This window comes from Gossypium hirsutum, chromosome D11 (genome assembly GCF_007990345.1).
Source record: "Gossypium hirsutum isolate 1008001.06 chromosome D11, Gossypium_hirsutum_v2.1, whole genome shotgun sequence".
In the NCBI taxonomy this organism is placed as follows: domain Eukaryota; kingdom Viridiplantae; phylum Streptophyta; class Magnoliopsida; order Malvales; family Malvaceae; genus Gossypium; species Gossypium hirsutum.
The window spans coordinates 13,488,612-13,509,521 of NC_053447.1; the positions used below are offsets into that span (position 1 = coordinate 13,488,612).

A 20,910-nucleotide genomic window follows, 5' to 3' on the forward strand; every position below is an offset into this window, starting at 1 on the left:
CACACACGGCCAGCTCTCGAAAATGCGCCATACAACATAAAACATCATCTTATGACAACATACACTGCGTAGAATATTAGAGAGAAAACATTGTTGAGATAAAAATCATTGTTGAATATTCTTTTGGATTCACATATTATACAAGATGATTTAATTTTAAAATTTGAGATCTTTTCTCAAATATTATTAATAATTTTATAATAATTAAATATATATTTTAAAATTTTAAATTATACTTCATCAATCAAATATGTTTATGTTTAGTGAATTATTATAATTACAAAGTGATGCAATGTGTCCAAACATACTTTATATAGATTTATAATAATTACATTTGACATACAATTATTTCACTTTTTTGAAATTATTTATATCATTATATATTTTAATTTCAAAGCTATATTCTTATATATTCAAATTAAATTTTACAAATAATTATATTAATATCTAACATTAAACATTTGAAATTAAAAAAAAATAATTTCACTTTTTTTTCACGGTATTTTGTTCAACCCTCTTTGAAATGCATTTTCTTGACCTTAAAACGTTGAAAAGGGTAGAAAGCTAAAATAAATTATAAGAAAGCGAAGTTGTGAGTTCTTCAGTATCTTCAACAGTAGTATTGCAACTGTGTTTTGCTTAGCTTAGTTTAAGTCTTATAATTAGACTGTTTTAAGGTTACCAAGTGTGTTTATTATCCTACGAAACACAAAAGTAAAGGAAACCCTAAAATCAAAGTAGCTGAACCAAGAAGAGAAAGTACTACCGCACTAATCTTCATCTTCTTCTTCTTTTTTATTCCAATTGTTAACCGATAAAGCCCAAAAAGAATTATTTGTTGTAGACGATACTATTAAAAACTGTGCTCTCTCTCCATGCCCATGGATTCATTTCCAGAAATGGATAGCTTCAACTTGGAAAACGCTAGCCTCAACGTTAGCAATAACGGTGCCACATCACTTGCAACCCCGTCTTCTTCGACGTCAAGCCGGTACGAGAACCAAAAGCGCCGTGACTGGAATACCTTTGGACAGTACCTGAAGAATCATAGGCCCCCACTTTCACTCTCCATGTGTAGTGGAGCTCACGTCCTGGAGTTCCTTCGCTACCTCGATCAATTTGGAAAAACCAAAGTCCACACTTTTAACTGCCCCTTCTATGGCCTCCCAAACCCACCTGCCCCTTGTCCATGCCCACTCCGTCAAGCCTGGGGTAGCCTCGATGCTCTCATCGGCCGCCTCCGAGCTGCCTTTGAAGAAAATGGCGGAAAACCTGAAGCAAACCCGTTTGGAACCCGAGCTGTGAGGCTTTATCTTCGTGAGGTTCGCGATTTGCAGTCAAAAGCAAGAGGGATTAGCTATGAAAAGAAGAAGCGTAAGCGACCCCTAGCCAACCAAACCCCAACTCTTCCAGTGCCACCACCACCACCACCAAGTGCGAGCTGAAATATGCATCGCCAAAACCCCATAACCATAAGCAAGTTGCAGTTTAATTAGTCTAGCGTATAACTAAATGTTCCTCCCTGGCTGCTGCTTTGCTTGATCTATGAAGGGTAGTTTTCTTTCACTTTTTCCATCAGCTACATGGTATTGGTTTGAGACATAAGTACTATATTATTTTTAGGATAGTTTTACTTCTCGATGCCTTGTGCCTTTCTACTTTCTGTTAGAGTGGTAAAAACTGGTAATGCTTTTGAGACTTTTGGGGACTCCTTTGAAATCTACTTTTGATGCAAACAGTGTCAGTATCCTCAGTAATGAACTAGTACTAAAAAAACAGTCATTCTAGGAGTGACTGTACTAGCAGTTGTTATTGCCTAAGTGGAACTGATCATTGCCAAACTAATTAACCATATGTTTGAAGTTCATATCTTTCTTCATCTCTCTGTGTCTCTCTTCCCAGTCCAATTCTTGGCAGTCACCTTCATTGCTGTTTATAGCATCAGCTTGAAACAACTTTACATGAGGATCATGTGTCAGATATGTGGAGAGCACTATATTTGTTTAATGGCTCGGCTTTGTTGCAGATGGAAGTCAGTTTTCATCTCTCTGCTACTCATCTTTTCTCTCCTTTCTTGTCTTCACATTTTAAACATCAACATCAAATCATTTGAAGATTGATCTTAATATATAGTGCTAATACTTAGATCGAGAGGAAGTGTAATATATGTATGTAAGGATTTTGTGATTAACATTTGGCTTTAAAGAATGATTGAGACCTTCCCTCTTAAGTTTTAAATAAGATAATTGGATTGCTTTAGCCAATTAAGTTATTACTAATAATATTGGAACATAAGGTTATATATAGACGCTAGAGACAACCTTCTTTTCCCATTAACGAGAGTGGACATGATCTTAAATATGGGTGTAATTGAATGTTTTTTTGAGAATGTGCGTGAGAACAAAAGACATAAAACAGCTTTCCGATGTGCTGGAAAGCTTAGTTAGTTTATCCATTAATGGCTATACTTCATCATTTCAATATAAGAAATGCCTAGGGTTAAGCTTTTGTTATTTTCCTTCACTTTATTGCTTAATACAAGGAATCAAGAAATTGGGATTTTGTGATGTATAAATTGAATTTTAAATTTAATCGAGTCGAAAAGTTTGGTAAAAAAAAATTGGTATGAAAAAATTGAGATTTTCATTAGAGGTTTGGATGGTTGATGATTGATTTCTTTATTTTTCTCGAAGTTTAGATATTCTTGCTCTCCACTCTCAATATTGTATAGTCGGGTGGATATAATCTTTTCTTTTATATTTTTATAGTTTTTTTTTTAAATTGAGGATAGGGAATAAGGTTGTTTAGGGTTGAACCTAAATTTTTATACCTACAAAATAATATTTTTGCAGTGAAAGGATCGTATGAAACTGTGATTTCACGTCATCTTTATCCCTTTTCAATAAGTGAATGACAAAATATATTTTTCTTCCTCATTTTTAACATTTTTAGTTGGATTTGAATTTTTTCAGGAGGAAAAAGTTAAAAATTAGGAGAAAAAAAATATGATTTGTCATTTTTCTATTGAAAAGAGATAAAGATAACGTGTAATTACAGTTTCATACAATCTTTTCTCTATTCTTGCCAGCAGATTAAAGGACTGTTGGGTGTATCTTTATAGTTAATACACTCTTTTTTTGGGAAGGTATATGGCAACTTCAAAAATCCTTTAGAAAGAGTAAAAATAATATTAGAAATTAGTGAGATAATTCTCTCACCAACTAACTAAATACATTACTAGATGGATTCATTATGTTTAAAATTAGTAGGAAAATCAGTTGTATGTCCACCTAAATAAATTGTAAAATTGTTATCACATATAGGAAGTAAAAAGGGTCATGCAAGATTAAAAAGAAAACAATATATTAAAAAATTATACCTCGGACCAAGGACAGACACCAAGGAGATTCAACTTCTCCCTTATCTTAGCTTTGGCCAAACTGTCTGTCATCTCGTCGGAATCAACCGAATCTATAACACTTCTGAATCAAGTCTTTGAGCACACACGGTGCATTGTTAGAAAACTTAAGCCAATTCACACCATTGCTACAATATGGCTCAAAGATAACCCTACGGAACTTAGACCATTTCGATGCAGCAAAAATCAAACAAGCTTCTTTAATTGCCAATAATTCCGCAGTAAAAATTTAGTTAAATGATAATTTTTTTATTTTTGGGCACCCTTCTAAAAAAATTAACAGTTGAGTTTAAATCTTCTTAACACAAAATTTTAGCTTTAAACCTCAATTTTTACATTTTATCTCAGCAGATTTCTAACTTTACCTTAGCCTAGAGGTATAATTAGCTAACAACAATCAAGATGAGATCCCCAGCTATTCCTTTAATTTCCTATATCTAGCTTTACACATTTAATTTTCCTCTGTCCTTGTAAAGTTTAGAAAAGCTAAGAAAATGTACATACTATACCAAGAAAATGATGACACAAAAAATTTGGTTTTTAATAAATATCCGGAGAGATGATTGTAAATCCAACTTATGTAAAAAAAAAAAAATAGTACTACAAAGTGTTAGATACTTGTGAATATTACATAGCAAATCGGCCCAAAATTTAGCTTCCTGATAAACTACCCTATGTGATTTATAGTATACTATCTAGATATATCTCATCACATGCATGTTATTAGGGTGGACAAAAAAAGTTTGCTTCCCACTGCTCCGCCCTCCATAATCCATGTCATTTTGGTGTAGGAGTAGGGAGGTAGCAGATACAGTTCAATTTTAACTGCTATATTGCTTTATAGGTGAACTAGTATCTATTGACTGCTACAAATGCAACTGTCGGCATGTTGGATGCCACTGCTCCATTTTCTTTGCCGGGAAACTTAAATTTATGTCTTTTCTCATCGCCTGGCCCAATGCATTGGGCTTTATTCACAGTTTGGCTACTTGTCATTCCGTAATATATTTTATTACAAAAGCATAACAGCAACAAAAAACAAACAGCCTATAATATAATTCCACGTAGTATTTAATATCTTTTTTTAAAATTTAATTTAATTCCCCGTGCTTTCTCTCTCTCTCTCTCACCCCTGTATGTAATATATGCATATATATATGGGAAAGTGTATGTAATGTAATACATGCACTGTTCAATAAATCTTCACATATAGCAGCAATGGGTAAATGCAAATAAGTTCATGGCACCATAGATTTCTTATCTGAGTTTTAAAATAATCCATTAACTTCAAGCATTACTATGGTATGATTTAAGAGCATACCCTCAATGATTACTAAGTTTTACTAACAATTACTAAGCATGTACCTGTCAGAATCTACAATCTAAGACCAAAAACATCAAGAGGGAACTGTTGCTCTCTCCTTTGTCCGACGATGGTTCGATTGTCGGTTTCTTTGCTGAGCCCGAATCTACTGCTCCTATACTCATTAAAACACACTTCACGCCCCGTCCTACAACATCGAGATGTGTGAACTTAGTAACCCCATTACTAAACTAAGCAGATAGATAAAAAGGAGAAAACAGAAATTTGAAATACTCTATAATATGAATTCTGATGCATTTTATTGAATGAATAATGAAACCTGAATTACAACTGAAAAATCACTAAAAAATAACTAAAAAATAGGAACAAACCTGATATGTAAATCACTAGAAAATATCAACTAATATGATACTCTTAAAGTCCAGCAACAATAAGTTTTGACTGAATCAATAATTTTATTCAAATCAGTAAACTAACAAATTTAACTCTAACACCCATTTGTATGAAAAGTGAAAACAGTTGGAGAGTAAAAAACTCCATTACTGTAAATAGTTTCCATTTGCGATGAGCTCCCCCACAAGACAACGGGAGATTCACTCTTCTCACGACCCTTGCCTTGGCAGAAGCCATAAACCACATGACCATGAATATTTTGATATCAGTAGCCAGAAACTTAAGCTGTGATGTGTGGGTGGGTGGGTGGGTGTGGGGAGATAGAGAGAGTTTAAAATTAGTTTTTATTTTAATTTAATTAAATTTAATATTAAAAAATATTAAATGCCATGTGGCATCTTATTATAGGCTGATTACTTTTTTTTTATGTTTTTGGACTAAAATATACAGAAGGATGATTGTATCAAAATAAGACTAAATTAAAAAAAAGGAATAAATCCAGGTAAAATTATGAATAAAGCTTAAAAGTTATAGATTTTGATCTTATAAACTGATATTGAATTTTTTTTATTAAATTTCATTGTCACATAATTATCTTAATTTTATATATGTTGTGCTGTTTTAGGGGACATCAAGTGTATATATTTCCTCTTTATCAAAAAAAAAAGTGTATATATTTCCTCTAAAAAAATCCATTTAATAATTAATGTAATTAATAAATACGTATACTCCATGCAGACGTATCCAAAACTCTTCCTTTATTTACCGCGAAAAATTAACTGCCAAATCTAGACGCGCTCATTTGAACCAAAGGAAAAAAGTAAAACTAAACGCGCTCTCTTTCTTCCTTCGCAAACATTTTATGCAAAACAACAGAGAAAAATATATCAAGATCTGAGAGCATCTACAATGGGGTCGCTTCCTCCGTCACTGGACCTCCCATCTCCGCCGTTGGGAAAGCCCCCTCACCTCCAACTCCTTTCCGAAACTACCCTTCTCAACCTCTTCAAATCGCAACAAAACCACCTCAATTACTTCTTCCAAAACCTCGACTTTTCCCAAGCATTGTCCTTCACCCAAACCCTCCTCAATTCTCGCGGCACCATTTTCTTCTCCGGTGTCGGAAAATCCGGTTTCGTCGCCAGCAAGATCTCCCAAACCCTAGTCTCCCTAGACATCCGCTCCTCTTTCCTCTGCCCTCTCGACGCTCTCCACGGCGACATTGGCGCACTCTCCTCTGCCGACGTTCTCGTTCTCTTTTCTAAATCCGGCTCCACTGAAGAACTCCTCCGTCTCCTTCCCTGTGCCAGAGCCAAGGGGGTTTATCTCATTTCTGTTACCTCCGTTTCTAACAATGCCCTGGCCAACGCTTGCGACATGAATGTGCATTTGCCGTTGGAGAGGGAGTTGTGTCCCTTTGATCTGGCGCCGGTCACTTCCACTGCGATCCAGATGCTATTTGGCGACACCGTGGCTATTGCGCTTATGGGAGCTAGGAGCTTGACTAAGGAGCAATACGCGGCCAATCATCCCGCTGGGAGGATTGGGAAAAGCCTTATTTTCAAGGTTTGCTTTTTCTCTTTTTTCCCCTTATTCTTAAATGCTGCCTTTGGGATTAGATTTTTGATAAATTTAATTGCTTCTGATGATGAGTCTTTTTTGTTAGTGGGTGTTTAATCATCTTTGATAAAGTTGATCGCTCTCAAATTGTTCGAGATCTGGGCTTTCAAAGACTGTTCTTTTTGTTTGCTAATATTTGGTTCATATAAGAAGCTGTAGAACGATAAAACCTGAAAAAAAGAAAAAATAATAATAAAAATGTTTGATTTATTGCTCGTTGTAGTAATTTTGATGCATTTATTTGAATTTCTATTTTTAGGGATCATGTCATTGTCAAGATAATTGGGATTGATGGACATTTGAAACTGAAATTTGTCCTCTTTTTTAGTTTTTCTTTTTTTCTTTCATTTTTTTTCAGCTTAATTTGTGCTTTAGTTTCTTCATTGCTTAATTTTCAGCATTGGTAATGTGGAGGCAACATGAAGGACAAGAAAACAATCACTTTAAAAAAAAAAAAAAAACCTTGGACTTGTAGAATGATGGATTGGGGCTTTTGTGTTTGTAGGTAAAAGATGTGATGAAGAAGAAAGATGAGCTTCCAATTTGCAAGGAAGGCGATTTGATAATGGAGCAACTGGTGGAGCTGAGTAGCAAAGGATGCGGATGCTTGCTGGTTATAGATGATGAATATCACTTGCTTGGGACATTTACAGACGGTGATTTGCGGCGTACTCTTATTAAGGCCAGTGGAGAAGCAATATTCAAGCTCAGAGTTGGAGACATGTGCAACAGGTAAATATGCAAATGGAGCATTTTCAAATGAGTTGTAATAAATTGTGAAGTTGCTTCTCATTACCAGATCATCTTGTTTTGTGTCAAGTCACTTGATATTATATCCTTTTGGTTATATCAGAGAACCGAGAACCATTGGTCCGGATGCAATGGCAGTGGAAGCCATGCAAAAGATGGAATCACCACCTTCTCCTGTACAATTTCTGCCTGTTATTGATCATCAAAATGTCTTGATTGGCATTATCACATTGCATGGATTAGTGTCAGCTGGCCTTTGAGATGTATGTCTGGATTTCAATGTGACATAAGTGTTAACTAGAATTTATAGTTCAAACTATGATAGGATCTTATGTATACTGGACATAATTTCTGACCAATTTATTTATTCTATGTGATATGTTTGGGCATTTAAAGAGTAAATTTTTAGCTTGCTTTCGGCTTTGCAGTAGGCACCACGAGCTCATACTAGAATAATTATTTACACAAGTTGATCCCACCATGATAGTTCAGTTTAAGAAGCAGCAAGCTTTATTTCTAATAACAGGGGAGAAAATTGTCAGACATCATACTCTGCTATGGAGCTGAAATTTGGTTTTTCTTTTTTATGTAGCGAGGTCATTACTTCAGCATTTTCTGTAACACCTTGTAACAGCTCGTTTTTAGTAAAATCAGAATAGTGGTTTCGGGACCACAAATCCGAAGTCGGGAAAATTTATTTTTATTATTATTTTATGTTCTACTGTATGATAGAAATACAGTATAAAAATTTTGTTAAGAAATTTTACCGTTTACATACCTAATTTGATAAAAAGGACTAAATTGCATTAAGTGCAAAAGTTGAGTTCTAATAGCTAAAGGTATTAAATAGCTAAGAATTTTAAATTGGAGGTCTTTATTTAGTAAATAGACCATTAAAATGCTTAGTGGTTAAGCATGAATAGTCATTGTTAGAAATTTCATGAAATATTAAGGTTAATTTTAGAAATTATCAATTAAAGTGATATTAAATAAAATAAAATAAATTTATTATCATCATCTACCACCAAAAAAAAAAAGAGAACCTATCCATGGAAGCTTGAGATATTAGCAAGCTTGTTTTGCTTAATTAGGTATGTATTTTTGTCCCGTTTTTTATGATTTCTATGTTTCCGAGATCGTAGTAGCTTAATCTAGCTAGTTTGGGGATTAATTTGCAAAACCGATAAAGTATTAGGGTTTGCCGTTGATGAGTATGCTTGAATTTTGAAGCTTTATGATAAAAAAATGAAAAGTTGTTAGATAAACAACTTTTGTAAGAGAATTTTGATGAAATTATCAATTAGAAATTAAATTAAAAAAGATGATAAATTTATGGCAAAATTGTGAAATTGAATTATGTGGGCTGCTATTAATATGTATAAAAATTGACTAGGCTTGAGTAAGGATTAAATTGCATGAAAGTCATTTTCCGAGCCTAGGGATTAAATTGTAATAAATTAAAAGTATAGGTCAAAATAGTAATTTTGCCAAAAATATGTTGTTGAACTAAATTAAATATGAATTATATTGAATTGAGTTAAATTCATTCGTATAGATCCGGTTAGACCTAATACGGAGTTAGATCAAGACAAAGGAAAAATATCAGATTAGTCGTAAGTTCGTGTAATTAAATTGTACATTAATATGTGTTAAATTGAATTATTATTTGTGAATTGTACAATTTCCATTAATAAATTTCGGTTGTATATTTGATGATTACCGAGTTCCGTGTGAACCTTATGAAATTCGTAGGATATAAATGACATGTCATTAGGGTTACCAATTTGGTTGGGGTTCTGCATGTGTTGCGGACACACCACAGCTCGTATGAGCTTCTCGTTTTACAGCTCGCATGAGCTTCCCATTATACAGCTCGGATGAGCTTCCCATTATTCAGCTCGGAAGAGATTCTCGTTTACAGCTTGGAGGAGCATATATGAATATGAATTGATGGATTACAGTTCGGTACACCTCGTGTGTACCACCCTTGTATCCAATGATATTTTAAATGGTTCAACGGGTACAGTTCTGTTATGAAATTATATGAGTTTAATATGAACTATTACTTGTATTTATATGAAAAACTGAAATATGATTATTTGATGAATTCAACCATGTGTGTTGGATCTTATATGTGATTTTCATGGCTAATATGTTGTGATCATGTGTTTAGGCTTTTGGCCAAATGGATTGAGATATGTTATATTTACTTACCTATTTTATGGAAATATGGTAAGTTAAATTCTATATTATATGAACTTACTAAGCTTAAATGCTTACTCTGTGTTATTTTCCATGTTTTATAGTAATTTGGAAGCTCGTATAGGTTGGAAACTAGTCGGAGCTATTTCACACTATCCATTGGCTCTTTTGGTACTTTTAGTAAATTAATCCTGGTTATAATGGCATGTATAGGTTAATTTGGCTAATGTTGGTACATAAATGTTTTGTTGAGACTAACCATTTGAATGGCTTGTGTTTGGTATATTTTAATGTATTTATATATGTGGCCTTATCATATTTAATGTGTGTTTGATACGGTTAAATGATGGAAAACTTATAGGTATATTGATGATTGATTTTGAAATAGTATAATTGGTACAATTATGCATATATGCATTTGGTTATCTAGGTAAATATGGATATTAGTTGTATATTGTGATAATACATGTTTAAGACTTGATTTTAGCTTGATTTGAATGTCTTGTTATGGCTTGTTGATATGCAAATTTTTGTGTTTAGGTTGGTACCAAATTGGGTGAGAAATGTGGCTTAGAATTGACATATTTTTGTCCACACGGGCGTATGTCTTAGCTGTGTGTGACACACAGTTAGGTGACACGGCCGTGTGTCCCCTATATCTTTAAAATTGCGCAAGTCAGTATGCTCAACACGGCCTAGCACACGGGCGTGTGACTTGGCCGTGTGACCCAGTGTTACACGGGCATGGACACGGGCTGGGACACAGTCGTGTGTCCCTATTTCGAATGCTCACACGGCCTAAGACACGGCTATATTTCTTGGCCGTGTGAGTCACACAGCTAGGCCACACGTCGTGTGCCCCATGCATCTTTGAAAAATTTTCATGTTTTCAGAAAAATTCTTTGAGTATCCAATTTAGTCCCGACTTGTTTATAACTCGTATTTTGGGCCCCGATGGCTCATATAAGGGACAATATGTTTAATTTTGATGGGTTTCTGACATGAATGTTATATGATATGAAATGTATATTTATTTGATCTATAAACTCCAGTAATACTCTGTAACCCTGTTCCGGCGACGGATTCGGGTTAGGGGTGTTACAAGCCCAATCACCGGGTCAAGTCATCTGGATGTCACATTCGTTGCCAGAGAAATTACTAAAAATTTCTAATCAATTTATCATATTATTTGATTAATGTGGATCGTTTTACTCATTTTAGTAATAATGGAACCCCAATTGGGGTTCTACATCGAGACGTCACTTATTGACTTGGGCTTGTCGCGACATTATCTCCATTTTCCTACAAGTTCCATGTTTTTTTTATATCATTACCTAAACTGTATTTAGATGTCATAACCACCATTTCATTTTATATATCATCCACTTACATCTATTTCTAACCTCAAGTCCTCATAAAAACATGATATTCAATCAAAGATTACAAAGTTTATAAAAATTAACACAAATATTAAAATTTTACAATTAAGTCCATTGGAGGACTTGCACTTTCTAAAGTAGTTTACCCACTTTTTGTATATTTCATATTTATTTCTAAACTGTGCTAATCAATTTAATTCTTCATAAACTTTTAACCAAGATTCCAATATCACATAAATTAACAATTATTCACTTATTATTTTATCAATTCGTTTAAACATTCTCACATATGTTAATCATTCCATCACTTATAAAAATTTCGTAACATTTTATATTTATCTACTATTTTTTTTCTCCTTCTCCTCTCCATTCCACATCCTTTATGTATATATTTATCATAATTTTTAGCTTTTAATATAACATGCTTATATGTAACCTTATCTATTCCACTATTTACTTATGTGCTCGTATCAAAGTTGTCTACTTGTGTCATAGTCACTAAATTATTTATATCTTGAGCTACATAATTCAAAATTATGATCCTCTTGATTTTTTTAAAACTAGACTCAAATATCTTTTCACCATAAAATTTTAGAATTTTTACTTTAGTCAGTCAGTATAGTAAATTCTTCAAAATTTCTCCTGTTCTGCTGTTTGAGAGCTTCGACATTTCTTTACTAAAAAATAATTATATCTTAGTACAGGGTTCGGATCATATTTCCGTTTGTTTCTCTTGAAAATAGACTCATTAATCATTTAAAAATATATATCTCAAAATCCTAGTACAGGGTTCGGATCACATTTCTTTACTAATAGTTTTTATACAAATTTTGATGAAATTTCAAAGTCAGAATAAGGGAATCTGAAGCCATTCTTACCTTGTCCCATAAAAATTAATATATCTCAAAATCTATAATTCCGTTACTTACACCATTTCTTTCATACGAAACTAAACTTAATAAGCTTTAATTACATATTAAATTTAACCTCTAATTATATTTCTGCAAGCCATAAACTATTTGGTGAAATGTTTTACTTTTCAAAAATTAGATTAAGTATGTTATTCTTATCTTATTATCTTTACTCAATACTCATAATCATATTCTACACCGGCATTTAAAATCAATTTAAGAATAAACCTTTCGTAAGTACAAAAAAAGTACTTGTTTTCTTCTCTTGACTTCAACCCCTCTCTTTTAAATCCAAAATTTTCCTTCGTCTATCATTTTGTATTTCTCCTTTCATCCTTCTTTTTCTCTTCACTTTGCCAAGCTTTTCCTTCATTTTCTTCTTCTACTAATTAATTTCCATGATAGAAAATAATCTCGTAACACTTTAACATATCAAATTAGGCTATAATTTAAGGTAAAACTCAAAGAAAATCCATAAAAAATATTCTTCCTCTTTTTTCTCTCTCTTATCTTTTCTTTTCTTTCTTTTCCTTCTTTCTTTCCTTCTCTCCTGCTGCTTGCTGTCGTCCCGATAGAATAATATATATAATTCTACATTTTTTTCCTTTCAATTTTACCCTTATTTTCCTCCAACCAATTAAAATTCAACATATTTCATTCTTAATTACCAAATATTTCCAAATATCAATTTAATATGGTAAAATTACATTTAGGTCCTTCACCTACAATTTGGGAAATTACACTTTAGTCCCTATATTTTTCCATTTTATTCAACTTAATCCTTCTTTTAATTTTCCAAATTCACATAACAATATGTCTCCATTTCAAATTCATATATTTATTAAATTTTCACCCTTTTCTTAAAATAATAAATTGTATTTTTGGCCCCTTAACTTTCTCATATTTATATTTTATCCTTATAATTTTAAATACTTATATTAAGGCCACAACACTTTTTATATTTTTACGATGAAGGGGTTTCAGGATGTTACATTTTCCTTTTCTTACAATATAGATACATGGAACAATGAAACTATGTTATAATTAAATTTAAGTGTAATTATTTATAATTATATGTATTTGATATGTTTGAATAACTAGTCCATTTTTAGAGAAGAGGTCAAGAATTAGAGAAATTATAGAAGAAATTAATCTGGATATTAAGAAGAAAAGAACTACCAACCAAACACACCAAAAAGGAGAAGAGGAAAAATGCTTTCATATCATTAAATGGGAGGGGGCATGAAATTTGAGCATCTTTTTTTTTTCCCCCCCAAAAAAGGGAGTTCCATTAAGTAGCATATCTCAAAACATCGGAATGTATGAATTTACTAGTTATTGTCTGTCAGATATGATTTTACAGCATGATACCACAAGCCAGTGAAGGCACTCTTCTAAGGTTGGGTTTAGTGACCGGGGTCTGACTTCTGAGAGCTGAAATTATATAGAAATTCCGCCACTATCTCCGTACTATGACCTGCTACAAGCTTTTCCCATGCCTCATCTGCATCCTTACCACGCCAGCCGAAAACCTCCGTGGCATCCACCATATGTATCTTCCAGTTCTTCTTGTTCCTCAGCCGGTGAATCTTCTCCAATTGCCGACAAGCTAATTTGCTGGTATTCCTTTTGATTTCTTGTATTGCTTCTTGCAGCAGTTTACCACGTTGTTGTTTGTCCAAATATGGTTCGGCTCTGAAGTAGCGGTCGAATTCAGGGACTCCAATGGCTTTCCTAATCCCCACTGCGTAGTTGGCATTGGCGTCGAAGAAAGTCCTTACCTCATCGACCATCCCCATTTCCACCATCTTATCTACTCGCTCTGAATTCTGATACGCACTGATGGAGCACCGGCATTGCTACATGTACACATAGGAAACAGCATTTGTATCTAGATCGGAACTAAAAGTCCTCATCGTCAACTAAGGCCTCGATGTATGAATTCCAGCCCCCGGCTATGATCGGAACACGGCCGCCGGACAAAACCGAATCCATGGCATGTGAAGCCATGTCAACAAAATCCGTTGCCGTGAAATCTGTGTAGGGACTTATTTCACCTAACAGATGGTGTGGAACCCCACACCGTTCTTCCTCGGGATCTTCTTGGTCGTTATGTCGAGTCCCATCCGAATTTATTATTTCGGCCGGGAACCGGGTAGCAAGGTCGATGGAAAGCCGTGACTTGCCGGTTCCAGTCGCTCCCATTATGATCACAACCTTCTCTTTTTCTAGCCTTGGCCTAAAGAAATTGGATTTGAGCTCCCCAGGAGGTTTGTGTGGTAAAGACAATGTTTGCTTGCACAAAGTGAAGGAAACTAACATGATTGGTACCTGTTAAGAAACAGCAACATTTTAAGTAAAAGAATAGTTGAAAACTAATCTTTTCATTCCATTTGAATGACAATAAATTAAACAAGCAAATAATTATTCTTTCTGGGAAATCTTACCTTATGGTCTATGCAGCAGCAAACTGAGATCCAATAAGACGGTCCAAAGAGTGATATGCTAATTAAAAATCAGAGAATTTTATATGTGAAGAAAGTAATTAGAGACAACTACACAAGTGACAACGAAGGTGGAGCAAAGTTATTTTATAGGCAAAGGTGTCAACTTGCAGTCTAATTTTTTAGAAGGTTATAATTACCAGGCAAAGGTGTCAACTTGCAGTCTAATTTTTTAGAAGGTTATAATTACCAGTAGGAAGAGGTCTTTATATGTCGGGTCGGACCCAATAAAAATTTTAGGCCCGTTTACCTGGTTTGGATTCGGGCCTGGCCCAAAAAATGAGCTTAAAATTTTGTCCAAGCCTGACCGGATAAAAATGTTAAAATTCGAGTCTAATCTAGCCTGCCTATATTACTTTTTTTATATTATTTCTTATATAATTTTTTTAAAAAAATATAATACATCAAAAATACTAAAAACACAAAAATAAATAAATATATATATATACTAAAATAACATTAAGATATGTACAATTTTATAAACAAATACCTCTAAAATAGTAACAAAATTAACAATAAAACAAGAGTTATATAATATCCAAACAATAATAACAAAATAGTATCAACATAATATAAAATAGTAACAAAATAGTGAAAAATAATAATAAGAAAATAGCAAAAAAATAGTAATAATTTTTTTTTTACATATTCAAGTCAAATCGGGCCAAAAAAGCTTTACCAAGGCATGATAATAATCTTATTTTTTGTCTAAACTTATTTTTCATACTTTTATTTTTACTTAAACTCTTTCATTTTTCGAGAAAACCTTCAACACAGGGTCTACTAGTAGGTACTCTACTTTACCAGTAACCCGAGGTTTAGCAAAACAAGAGGCGATGATAGCTGGCAAAGGACTAGTAATAGCTTGAAATGAGTTTAAAAATAAAAATAACCACCACAACTAGGAATTGGATGGCTTATCATCATTTATAGGCACATGTTAACGCAATCTCTCACCTGGATTTCAACTACAAGGTGCTTCTATCTTCAAAATAAAAAAACAGGAGGCTGTGAATTTTCAAAATTTCCTACCATTTTAATGATATTATCAAAAACTTGTTGAAATGAACAATGCCACTGACACAATATGGTCATCAATTACTTTGGCCAAGTCAACAACAGGTAAAATTTCAACACAGCGCTAGGCGCAGACACTGCAATCAGACAGGTAAAAGGTGAATTGGCTGGCTATCTCATCCACAATGTTGACTATGAAACTGATAATGTAGCTGTAAAGTGTACATTTTATTGGGTGATATACCCATACCAATGTGGATGCTTGACCCTTGTTATTAAGCTAGCTCAAATTTATTTGTAAAGAATAATTATATGCTTTGTATATAGTTTTTACAATGCCCGATGTTGAAGACAAAAATAAATAAACCCTAAACTAGAAAATACACAAATCTTCTACCCATCCGTTTCAACATGAGTTGCATTTATCTTCGAAGGCAAACACCACAGATTCCTTTTTCCCTCCCTTAAATATTCAATGTCTTCCATAGGAAACTAGACTGTTATTAATCTCAAATCTCATGTCCTCCAAGTTGGAAGCCACCCCATGAACATCCCAAGCTGTTTTCTTCCATGTCCCACAAGAATTCATAGCCATCATGAACTTTGGAGCTAACTTCATTGCTGTTGTTCTCTTGATGGGAATTATATTGAAGCAGGTTTAGCAAGCATTGGGCGTGGCTTTGATAGGTAGGTGTGGTGGTGGACAAAGAGCTGATATGTTGGTAGGCTGTTTCGTGGGCATGATGAGTTGATGAGGTCTCCAACATCATTGGGGAGCTGAGTTTGGCGCTGTTCTCTTCTTTGCTCTTGTGAAACACTCTACATAAAACCCACTCTTCCTGTATATATATCACATGTCAATGTTTCAACTTATCAGCTTTACATACATAATATAATATATGGGCCCAAATAGAGTTCCAACATTAACATTCAGAAAAACTATCGTTGGTTTTTAAATGATTTACATTAATCAAATGTCATCATAATAAATGTATACATCAACACCAATAATTAAGATAATTATAAACGAGCATGGTAGAAAAGAGCAGGTAGGTAGCGATAGATACCTTAGGAGGCAAATGTGGAGTGTGGAGGCGGAATTCATGCATGATCCATCCAGTTTTGATACCATTGGGAGCTCGGTTTCTATAAAACACCAATGTTTTCCTCATCCCAACCACCTCTTCCGTTGTTGGGTCCAACACCATTCGATCTTTCCCTGTTGCTTTCCAGTAACCTGATGTCGTCGCCCGATTCGTTCGGAACCCCGTCGCGTATTTCCGGTCTCGGAAGCTAAAGAAATACCATTCATTTGCATTCAACTTTGCCACCTCTGTTAATTTAATCAAGTCCCCAATTAATCCCATGCAAACACAAATATATATTTTTAATTGTTTATGCTTTATTTTCCTTTTAATCAACATAAATTTTTATTAAAAAAATCCTATCTTTTCACTAACTCTTCCTCCCTGAATTACTTGAGTGTTGGTAAGTCTTTGTCACCGTATGGGTTATGTCTAATAAAGCTACAAGGCTTTGTCGGGCATGATAAGGAAATAATTCCTTTAGAAAAGAGGGTTAATTCCACTTTACGTCTTTAAATTATGGCTCAAAAAATAGTTTAATTGAGTTTTTAAAATATTTAGGTCATTTCACCAATTTTATCATTATTTTAGGCAATATGCATCTGACGTGGATAATATCTAAAACACTTGTGTACCTATTAAGTAATCTTAATTTTGATTAAAATTGCACCCGAGTTTGTCTATATGGTAGAGTGTTTACAATTTGATCCATGTGATTTATATACGTTGGTATTTAACACCCAAATTGACAGCTAGACTAACAAAAGAAGCTGATGAATACAATATTATTACTTTGACATTTTAATCAAAGTGCTTTGAAGTTAAACAACCAATATAAAATCTAGGTTATAGTTTCAGAATATTTGATAAAATTAACCCTTAGGAGAAAAATCTACAAGAATTACCCGTAATTTTTTTTGTCAAATGATGATATAATATTAAAAACGTCAACAACATAGAACAATGATAAAAAAAAATTGTGAACATCTTGATAACCGAAGTTCAAATCTTATTAACATACGTAACATGAGATATATTAAATAAATTGAATTTGTCCTATATTAAGAATATCTTAGACACCAACTTTAACCAACAATTACGTATACAGTTCACTTTACTGTTTGCTTCTATATTTAGAAAAATCTTATCTTATATAACACTAAAACAAGAACTACCACATGTTAATAAGAAAAAAATAATTAAGGAGCAAAAAAAAGTGAAATGCTTCTATTTATAGGTCACATTTTAGAGTCCAAGAATTGTCTTATGTAGCCCTATGTTTTCAAGTAACTTAACTCGTGATATTGTAATAATTTTCCTTATAATTAATATTAGGACTTGCTATTTTTGGGTGCATATGGGAAAAAGTATACTCTTAAATTAGAAAGTGCAGGAGCTAGCACAAAGATAAATAAAGAAGATATATGGTGGGCAAAATGCAGCTGTTTTCGCTGCCTAAGAGAGTTGGCAATATAAACAAATTATATATTATCATTTCTTTCATCTATAACTTTTACTTCACAAACTACTTCACCTTATAAAACACCTCTTACTGGTTTTGAAAGAAAAGATATCCATAATTTTAATCTATAGTTACTAAAATCTACATCTAACTTGAATTAAATTATTATTAAGTTAATTTACGAACAAAGTTTTGATTTAATGTGAAGATTTCAAAAATTTTAAATTTAAATTTTATTATGTGTAAATTTTATCAATTTTATACTTGTAATGATATAACAATTATAAGTACTCAAACAAAACAAAACAAAATAAACAAAGATGAAAAAAATTCATTTAAAAAAAAAAGAGGTTAATACTATTTTTTATATGACAAAAAAAAATATTAGTGGATTCATATTCAAAGAAATTTGGCTTAATGCTTAGTTTGATTTTCAAATTATATATGTTTTTCATTTTGGTTTCTAATTTTTTTTTATCTCAGGCTACATTCCATTACACAATTTAGCTCAATACATTAAAAAAGAAAAAGAAAAAGAAAAAGAAAAAAGGGCTAGCACATCACATTATTAGAACGTGCCACATTACCTTCTTTTATTTTTTAATATTATGCATTATATTAATAAAAATAAAAAAATATATATAACATATAAATATTTTAAATTTCCAAAAAAACCAATTTTAAAAAATAAAGTTAGAAAATTTTGAAATATATAAATGTAAAATAAAGTGAAAATAATATATAAAAATTTCAATAAATTTTAGGAAAAATAAAAAATTAATTAGTTAAATTTTTTTTAAAAAAACCCTCAAATTTTCCCAATATATATTCTATAATTTGCAATATTTTTTGTCTTTGTATTTTTTTTTGCAAAACACCCTTAAATATATAAAAATTCAAAACAATGGATCAGAATTTCAAAAATATTGAAAAAATTTAACCAAAAAAACATAAATTCTATTCCCTTCAACATAATTGAGTATATGCAGTATGTTTAATACTCTATTGCCTTCACATAATTGAATTAAACTAATTTGATTAGATGCAATTAATATTTATAAAAATAACTTTTTAATTAATTATAAATATATTTATTTTCGATTGAGTTTTAACATATAAATTAAGAATAAATAAATGTATACATTATATATACTATTATATTACCAATATATTAATATTATCTTTATATATAACATTAATTTCACACATTTAATTTTTATTAATTATAAAAAAATAGATTTAAACGTGATTAATTATTATCATATTTATATATAAGAATTATATTTATTTAATTAAAAAACTTAGATTTTTTTTGTTTTTAATTTATCAATTATATTAATAATTTTACAGATTTATAATTTTATTAATTAATAATATTGTATTATTTAATTACTTCTGAAAAATATATTTTTACTTTTTTTTAGGTCTAGTTAGATCTGACCTAAGTTAATACAAGACATAATAATTTATTTGACCCTCTAATTTAACAATAAAATGTTATATTAGCCCTTCATTTAACTTTTCACTTTTTTTAGCCGTTAAATTTGTGATGTTTGTCAAAATATCCCAAAATGAATGGAAAAGTTAACGTTTGTTCACTTTTTTATGCGGTATATACATGGATGCCATGTCAACAATTAATTATTATTTTTAGTTTAAAAAATAAAAAAACTATAAAAAATTTTGAAATATTTTTTAATATTTTAAAAATAAATAATTGTTAACTTGGTATATATGTGGGCTATGACACGTCAAAAAACTTAACAAGCGTTAATTTTTTCATTCATATTGAAGTGTGATTTGATAAAGAAAATACAAATTTAAAGATTAAAAAAACAAAAAATTAAATGAAGGGTTAAAATAATTTTTAAAAAAAAAAAAACAAATTTTGAATGCTAAGTGATTATGCCTTAAATGAAAACCTTAAATCTAAGAAGTTAATAATAGAATAGATATACATACAGACATGTAAATGCATGTGTACGGGTTTCTAAACATGTGAGAGAGAGATGCAATGTAATGTAATCTAAGAAATTGACGTGCTTCCTTTCCCATCCATCTCATCTCTCTATTCCATTCTAGAGAGAGAGAAAAAAAACATGTTTACTTGTCTGCTGTTTCTAACAGCAAACATGGCTGGCGGCCTGAGGCTTTGTGCCACTGATCACAATAATTCAATAATTTTCCTCTCTGTTTGTATTTTCAAAGACACACCACCAACAGGAATGAAAGAATAAGATTCCAAAGGAAAATTGAAGGAGAGAGGTGGTACCAGGAAGCTGCCATGGCTCGCATGTATGCAGATCAATTTCCACCAAAGTACCCTTCAACACTTGCTCATTCGCTATCTTTTTGTAGAGGTAATGGCACACCAACTCCTCATCGCTTGGATAAAACCTAAACCCTGGTGGCAGTGTTGCTCCTATGTCCCTTAGTCCCATTTTTATCTAACCACCAAAAATGGGATCTCAATAAATTAGAAAAGAGAAGGCAGAGGGGAAACTTTTTGTATAAGATAGGAGGAGATTGATTGAATGTAAATGAAGTGAAAGAAGATGAAATTTCTTTGATTAGGACTTGAAAATTAATGCATATATACAAGAGGAAAGCTTAGGATGAAGATTAAATTGTCTTTGGCTGTTAGAATTTCTTGGTGTAATCTACCATATATGTATATATAGGGGGCAATGGCCATGCTTGTGTAACTAGTTAGATAGAATTGGGATGTTAGAGGAAGACCAAAGTTACAAGAAATCTTCCCTATTAATTTTTTTTTTTTTTTTGGATATACATTGGGAAAATTCCAAACAATTTCATTAGACAAACACTGAAATAGCTTCTTCTT

At 32.2% G+C, this 20,910-nt stretch overlaps 3 protein-coding genes, 1 long non-coding RNA gene and 1 pseudogene across 4 annotated transcripts; 2 read left to right on the plus strand and 3 right to left on the minus strand.

Moving 5' to 3' along the window:
* Positions 1–588: 588 nt before the first annotated feature.
* LOC107923311 (protein G1-like3) lies at positions 589–1,867 on the plus strand. Its single transcript, XM_016853515.2, has one exon. The coding sequence runs from the start codon at positions 876–878 to the stop codon at positions 1,443–1,445; it is 570 nt and encodes a 189-aa protein (XP_016709004.1). The 5' UTR covers positions 589–875; the 3' UTR covers positions 1,446–1,867.
* Positions 1,868–4,680: 2,813 nt separating this feature from the next.
* LOC121223769 (uncharacterized) lies at positions 4,681–5,426 on the minus strand. The gene is made up of 2 exons (XR_005921116.1): positions 5,286–5,426; positions 4,681–4,929 (listed from the first exon to the last, which is right to left on the minus strand). It is a non-coding gene; the product is annotated as an uncharacterized lncRNA (long non-coding RNA).
* Positions 5,427–5,443: 17 nt separating this feature from the next.
* On the plus strand, positions 5,444–7,894 carry LOC107936752 (probable arabinose 5-phosphate isomerase). The gene is made up of 3 exons (XM_016869514.2): positions 5,444–6,701; positions 7,261–7,487; positions 7,609–7,894. Exons 1-3 carry the CDS (start codon positions 6,045–6,047, stop codon positions 7,763–7,765), a joined length of 1,041 nt encoding a protein of 346 aa, XP_016725003.1. The 5' UTR covers positions 5,444–6,044; the 3' UTR covers positions 7,766–7,894.
* Positions 7,895–13,199: 5,305 nt separating this feature from the next.
* On the minus strand, positions 13,200–14,676 carry LOC107936771 (adenylate isopentenyltransferase 3, chloroplastic-like; annotated as a pseudogene).
* Positions 14,677–15,944: 1,268 nt separating this feature from the next.
* Positions 15,945–20,593, minus strand: LOC107923109 (protein CUP-SHAPED COTYLEDON 3-like). The gene is given in 3 exon segments (NM_001327218.1): positions 15,945–16,357; positions 16,586–16,851; positions 20,338–20,593. Coding segments are annotated over 3 exon segments (765 nt in total). The 5' UTR covers positions 20,507–20,593; the 3' UTR covers positions 15,945–16,027.
* Positions 20,594–20,910: the final 317 nt, after the last annotated feature.

What these genes read in the sequence shown, in the direction of transcription:
- LOC107923311 (XM_016853515.2), top strand. Translation starts at nt 876, where the DNA reads ATGCCCATGGATTCATTTCCAGAAATGGATAGCTTCAACTTGGAAAAC.
- LOC107936752 (XM_016869514.2), top strand. Translation starts at nt 6,045, where the DNA reads ATGGGGTCGCTTCCTCCGTCACTGGACCTCCCATCTCCGCCGTTGGGA. An exon ending in GGAAAAGCCTTATTTTCAAG is followed by an intron (nt 6,702 to 7,260) that starts GTTTGCTTTTTC and finishes TTGTGTTTGTAG; the next exon opens with GTAAAAGATGTGATGAAGAA. An exon ending in GTTGGAGACATGTGCAACAG is followed by an intron (nt 7,488 to 7,608) that starts GTAAATATGCAA and finishes TGGTTATATCAG; the next exon opens with AGAACCGAGAACCATTGGTC.